The sequence below is a fragment of the Eimeria acervulina genome, genomic scaffold, assembly GCF_000499425.1.
Source record: "Eimeria acervulina Houghton genomic scaffold, Eah_scaff49, whole genome shotgun sequence".
NCBI lineage: Eukaryota > Apicomplexa > Conoidasida > Eucoccidiorida > Eimeriidae > Eimeria > Eimeria acervulina.
Genome location: NW_013549768.1, coordinates 44,060 through 50,849, shown reverse-complemented (window position 1 = coordinate 50,849; position 6,790 = coordinate 44,060). Strand labels below are relative to the sequence as shown.

At 56.6% G+C, this 6,790-nt stretch overlaps 1 protein-coding gene across 1 annotated transcript; it reads left to right on the top strand.

The window, feature by feature from the left end:
* Nucleotides 1–2,357: 2,357 nt before the first annotated feature.
* Nucleotides 2,358–5,789, top strand: EAH_00009770 (hypothetical protein; the record flags this gene model as incomplete). Its single annotated transcript, XM_013395279.1, has 1 exon — nt 2,358–5,789. One exon carries the CDS (start codon nt 2,358–2,360, stop codon nt 5,787–5,789), a length of 3,432 nt encoding a protein of 1,143 aa, XP_013250733.1.
* Nucleotides 5,790–6,790: the final 1,001 nt, after the last annotated feature.

Sequence of the window (6,790 nt, the reverse complement as noted above, 5' to 3'; positions counted from 1 at the left end):
CGGCTTCCCCACTAGCTGCCGCAGTAGCAGCAGCAGCAGCAGCAGCAGCAGCAGCAGCAGCAGTGTTATATATATGTATATATATAATGCAAGATATTGTGGAGGCATTTTCGGGTGGTAGTTCTTTACTCTCTTCAATCCTGGGCCCTTACGATGAGCAGCAGCTGCTGCAGCAGCAGCAGCAGCTGCAGCAGCAGCAGCAGCAGCAGCTGCAGCAGGGGGCGCATGCATCATTATGGCCTTACTTTAAGGCAGCATTGCTGGGGACAAGGTACTCCGATCCTATAGTTGTTGTGTTGCTGCTGGTTTTGCTGCTGCTGCTGCTGCTGCTGGTGCTGGCGGTGCGCAGCAAGAAGCTGAGGTATGAGTTGCTGCTGCTGCTGCTGCTCGCGGGCTGTCTCTGCAGCACTCAGCAGCTGCAGCAGCAGCTGCATATACACCAGAAGCTGCTGCTGCAGAAGGGCTGGGCTAGCCGTCCCTACGGTGCAGCAGCAGATTTGTGGTTGCTGCTGTTCTGGGTGCTGCCGTTGCTGCTGCTGCTGCTGTTGCTGAATCTGCTGCTGCTGCAGCAGCTCTTCTCCCTTGCCTCAGGTGCTCTACGCACTCGAATTGCTGCTGCTGCTGCTAAGAAGCAGAAGCACCAGCATCGCCAGCAGGAGCTGCAGCAACAGCATCAGCAGCAGCAAGATCCGCAGCAGCGGCAGCAGGGGAAGGCTAAGGAAGCATAAACTGTGCAGCGTTGCTGCAGCAATGCTGCATTACTGTTGCTGCAGCAGCAGCAGCAGAGACTTTTGTTTTGAATCGGGGTGTATGCACACTTCATTACACACGCAGATTCCTCTACTGCTGTTGTTGCTGCTAGTGCTGCTGCTGCTAGTGCTGCTGTTGGTGCTGTTGCTGATGCTGCCTCTATTGCTGATGTTGTTGTTGTTGCTGCTGCTGCTGCAGCTACAGCTGTTGCTGCTGCTGCGCCGGGGGACGGTGTGCAAGGCATGATATGAATGTAAACCAACGAACAAATAAATAAATAAATAAATAAATAAATAAATAAATAAATGAGCAGCAAATATAAATAAATATAAATTAAATAAATAAAAATACTGAAGGACGAGTTGGGTATTACACAAAAACAACGAGAGAGAGAGTGAAAGCGAAGCAGCAAATGCAGAAGCAGCAGCAGCAGCAATTGCAGCAACAGCAGCAGCAGCAAGTGCAGCAACAACGACAGCAGCAAATGCATCACAGCCAGTGGCAGTCTAGGCAGCAGCGGCAACAGCAGCAGCAAGGAGGGGGAGCGACGACTGCTGCTGCTGCTGCTGCTGCTGCAGCCTGCTCTCGGTATTGCTGCAGTTGTCTATTATCTGCTGCAGCAGCTGCTGCTTCCTTTGCTGCGCAGCGCTTCTGTTGCTGCTGTCTATTTAAGGGGGTATACAAACAGTAGGATCGCGTCTTCTGCTTCTGTTCGCAGCAGCAGCAGCAGCAGCAACAACAGCAACAGCAACAACAGCAGCGATAGGCAGCAGCAACAGCAGCAGCAGACAATAAATTGCTGCTGCTGCAGCAGCAGCAACAAGCAGCAAGTTGAGTCTCCAAACAAAAACTGCTGCAGCTGCAATGAACAACAGCACGAGGGTTGTTGCTGCTGCTGCAGCAACAACCCTCGTGCTGTTGTTGCTGGTGGTCTGCTGCTGCTGCTGCTGCTGCTGCTGCTGCTATTTATTATAACAAAGGAATTGATTGCTGGCTGCTACTTAAAAAACAACTTATTAGGAATTACTTTATACTACTGATTCATTAGTAGTTCCGCTGTTGCTGCTACTGCTGCTGCTGCAGCAGCAAATCGACAGAGGCCTCCCGGGGGGCCCCTGTAGGTCATTTGCTGCTGCTGCTGCCGCTGCTGCTGCTGCTGCAGGTAAGACAGCAATACAGCAGCACCAGAGCAGCAACAACGCTGTGTCTAACTCAAATAAATAATTCTTTAGGTGTTATTTACTGCAGCAGCAGCAGAAATGGTACGCCTCCGCAGCAGCAGCAGCAGCAGCGGCAGCAGCAGCAGCAGCAGAGTGAGTTGGGGTGAAAAACACTCAACTTAATGCGCTAGCTGCAGTTTTTCATTGCTTCTGCTGCTGCTGCTGCTGCTGAGGCAGCGGCTGCGGTGTACACACACACAACGCCCCGCGTATCCGCTGGGGGGCGCAGCAGCAGCAGCAGCAGCAGCAACTGCAGCAACAGCAGCAGCAGCAGCAATAGGAACAGCAGCAGCAGCAGCAGCAATAGCAACGGCAGCAGCAGTAGCAGATGCTGATTTCACGCAGCTACGCTCGAGTGCTGCAGCTGCCACAGCGCTGCAGGACAAAATGACTCAGCAGCAGCAGCAGCAGCAGCAACGGCAGCAGCAACAGCAGCAACCGGCACCGGCACCACAACATGAGCAGCAGCAGCAAGGCAGCTACAGCTGCTTCCTCTATGAAGCTGCAGCAAATCTACAGAGCGCTGCTAGCGTATCAGAGATACCCGGGGTCTTAGGGGCAGCAGCCGCTGCGCTGCGGCAGCTGCAGCAGCAGCAGCAGCAGCAGCAGCAGTTTGCTCAGGACAGAGCAGTCCTGCATGCAGCCTCTAGCCTTGCTGCTGCAGCGTTTCGTGCTTGTCTAAGAAGTTTGCAGCAGCAGCACCCCTCAGTAGCTGCAGCAGAAGGCACAGCAGCAGCAGCAGCAGCACAACTAGCAGGAGCGGTTCACCAGCAGCAGCAGCACCCGCTGCACTTAGGGAGTCTCCTCTGCTGCAGCACATGTTCTAACAACAACAACAACAGTAGCAGCAGCAGCAGCTGTTTGCTGCTGTGTGGGCTGCTCTTTAGAAACCTCATAGATCTCTGCGGCTTCCAGCTGCTGCAGCCCCTGCTGCAGCTGCTGCTGCCTCCTATAGAGGGGCTTGTAGCAGCAGCAGCAGCTGCAGCAGGAGCAGCAGCAACGGCAACAGGAGCAGTAGGAGCCGCAACACCAACGGGCGTAGCAGCAGCACCAGCTGCAGAAGTAGCTGCAACAGCAGCTAGTTTGCTGCTGCTATTGAGTGCAACAAGCAGTACCTGGTTGCTGCTGCTGCTGCGCGATGGTGCAGCAGTCACGCGCCTGGGACAGCTGCTGTGCTGTTGTCTGCAGCAGCTTCGGCTTCAGCAGGAGCAGCAGCAAAAAGCAGCAGCAGCAGCTGCTGCTGCTGCTGCATCCACGTGCACCTGCGCTTGCGACAGCGCGCATCCGTTGCAGCAGCAGCAGCAGAAGCAGCAGCAACAGCAGCAGCAGCAGCATTTGAGCTGTGCTGGCTCTATTGCGGAGTTCTTAATGCGGGAAACTGCTGCTGCGTGCAGCAGCAGCAGCACTAGTAGTAGTAGTAGTGGCTGCAGCAGCAGCAGCAGTAGCAGCAGGAGCACTGCAGCAGAGACAACAGCAGCAGAGGTTTCCCTGCTGTATGTGCGGGGCTGTTTGCTCTCTGTTCTGCATGCTCTTTTGCTGCTGTCTTGCAGCAGCCTAGAGCAGCAGCAGCAGCTGCTGCAGCAGCAGCAGCAGCGGCTGCTGCAGCAAGTTGAAAGGGTAGCATCGTACAGCTGCTGCCCCACCGAGGAGGACCTGCAGCAGCTGCAGCAACAGGTGCAGCAGCTGCAGCAGAAGCAGCACCAACAGCAGCAGCAGCAATATCTGCTATGGAAGGCTGTTCCTGCTGCAGAACTCCACCGCTGCATCGTTGCTGCAGCAGGCAGCAGCAGCAGCAGCAGCAGCAGCAGTGGCTGCTGCTCGCCTTTCTTGTCTCCGTCTGAGCTGCTGCTCTCCGAGGCTGCCACCAGCACGCTCCATCAGCAGCTGCAGCGGCAGCAGCAACAGAAGCAGCAGCGGCAGCAGCAACAGACACAACTGCAGCAGCATCAGCAAGGAAAACAGCAGCAGCAGCAGCAGCAACAGTTGCAGCTGCTGGGGTTTGGGCTCTGGCAGCACTTACGTACGGCTGTTGACTCAATTTCCGCTGTGCTGCAGCAGCAGCAGCAGTTGCAGTGGGGGGGAACTGCAACGGCAGCAGCAGCAGCAGCAGAAGCAGCAGCAACTGCATCAGTCGTGCTGCAACAGCAGCTGCAGGAAGACCGCCGTTCCTCCGGGTGTATAGGCAGCTGTCATTGTCCTGCGCCCCTCTCATTAGGTTTACCAGCAGCAGCAGCAGCAGGATCGACGACAGCAGCAACAGCAGCAGGAGCAGCAGCAAATGGACCTGCGCAGCTCCACAAAATCTCCTGCTGCTGCTGCTCGCCGCTGCTGCAGTCTGCGTGGGGGCTGCTGCGGCTCTGGGAGGAGTTGAGGGGGCGGCAGCAGCAGCAAAAGAGGCAGCAGCAGCAGCTGCAGCAGCATCAGCTGCTGCTGCTGAAGCTCCAGCCCAGCAGCCAGACCAGCAGCAGCAACATCAGCTGCAGCAGCAGCAACAGCAGCAGCAGCAGCAGCAAATCCGTCGATTTAGAAGGGCCTTACTGCTCCCTTATGTCAGTTTCCTACAGCAGGATTAGTGTTGCTGCTGAACAGCTGCAGCACCAATATGCAGCAGCAGCAGCAGCAGACGCCGAGTGCAGCATCAGCAGCAGCAGCTGCAGCAGCAGATTTTTGCTGCTGCGGGTTGCTGCTGCTCGCTATCATCTCTGTGCCGAGTTGAGTGCAGCAACGTGCAGCCTGCAGTTGCTTCCGCAGCAAGCAGCAGCAGCAGCAGCAGAAGCAGGTCGTGCAGTTGTTTTGCTGCAGCGGTATATTAAGCCAGCAGTGATGCACGGTGTGGAGTCCCTCAGCAGCACTCAAACGAGTTGCTGCTGTTCTGCTGCTGCTGCTGCTTCACTGCATGCAGCGTGCTGCTTGCTTGCTGCTGCAGCAGAGTTTATCTCCGCCTTGCTGCTGCATGCAGCAGTAGGGCCCCGCGCTGCTCTGCTGCTGCTGCGCTCGCTCGGGCTGCAGCAGCTACACTCCAGACACTCGCAGCAACAGCAACAGCAACAGCAGCAGCAGCAGCAGCAGCAGCTCTCCTTGCCTAGCAGCACCACGAATTGCATCGTGGAAGAGGCCCTGGATGCTCCTCAGCGCAGCAGCAACTCAGCAACAACAGCAGCAGCAGCAGCAGTGGCTGCTGCGGCATACCCTGCTGCTTCTGCTGCTGCTACTGCTGCTGGAAGTGCATGCTTTAGCTGCTGCATGTTCTATGGTGGCTGCCTTCTTCTTCAGGACTCAAAAGTCAGGCGAGACGTTGCTGCTGCAGCTGCCGCGTTTGCTGCTGCATGCGGTCGTATGCACCGCAGCAGCAGCAGCAGCAGCAGCAGCAGCCTAACAGCAGCAGCAGCAGCAGACTTTGTGGTCTCTCTGAGACACCGTTGGGTGCTGCTGGTTTCTTCGCTGCTGCGCCGCCTGCAGCTGCTGCGAGATGAATCCAGCAGCATAAGCTGCAGCAGTAGCAGCAGCAGCAGAAGCAGCAGCAGGAAATGCAGCAGCAGCAGCCGCTCGGACGGCACCAGCAGCAATGGGTGCAGCAGCACCAACGACAGCCGCAGCAGCTGCGGTGGGAGCAGCAACAGCAACAGCAGAAACAGCAGCACCTGCAGCAGGAGCACAAGCCGAAGCAGCAGCAGCAACAGCATCACAAGTAGCAGCAGCAGCAGCAACAGCATCACAAGTAGCAGCAGCAGCAGCAAACAAGACAGAGACCAATGGCTTAGCTGGCAGCAGAGCAAAACCCCTGAATTTTGGAGGCGAAGACAATGCGAGACAGAGTGAGTGCAGCAGCAACTGCAGCATTTGCTGCTGCTGCAGCTGCTGTTGCTGTTGCTGCTGCTGCGGCTGTCGTCGTCGCTGCTGCAGTGTTTGCTGCGGTCGTGAGCTAGCTTGTTGCGTCTGCTTCTTTGCTGCTGCTGCTGCTGCTGCAGCAACCTCTCCTTCCCCCTTCCTGCTGAGTGCTTTTTAATGGGGGAGAAAATGCCGCTGCTGCTGCTGCTGCTGCTGCTGCTGCTGCTCTTGTTGCTGCTGCTGCAGGTTGCATGCGGTGAGGGTGCGGTGTCTCTGCTGGGCTTTGTCTTTCTTTACTGGAGACAGCAGCAGCCCCTTCCTCTCGTTGCTGCTGGAGATGCACTTCGGCTTCAATACAGCTGCTGCTGCTGCTGCAAGAGCAGCAGCAGCAGCTGCAGCAGATGGGAGACAGGGATCTGCAGCAGCAACAACAGCAGCAACATCAACAACAACAGCAGCAACAGATTCTTCTGGTGGAGTCCCTGGCGGGAGCCCTGCTGCAGCAACACCTGCTGCTGGTGCTGCTGCTGCACTCCTTGCTGCTGGAGCTGATGATTCGAATCAAACCCACGGCAGCAGCAGCAGCAGCAACAGTAGCAGCAACAACAGCAGCAACAGAAGCAGCTATTCGTGCTGCTGTGCTGCTGCTGGAAGTGAAGCGCGGCTTGTTGTTGAGTTGCTGGCAGCAGAGACGCAGCTGCTGCTGCTACTGCTGCCGACTAGCCAGCAGCAGATCTTTTTTAAAGGCGCTGTCCCTGCTGCGTTGCTGCACACTTTGCTGCTGCTGCATTTAAGGGCCTTCTTCTGCTTCCTTGCTGATGCTGCTGCTGCTGCTAATTCACCGGCTGCTGCTGCTCCTGCAGCAGCAGCAGCAGCAGATACCGACCATAAAGGAATCTTGCTGCAGCGCCATGCAGGCACGACGCCAACTTGTTGCAGCAGCAGCAGCAGCAGTAGGAGCAGTAAGCGCTGTGTGGTGTCTCTTCTGCTTG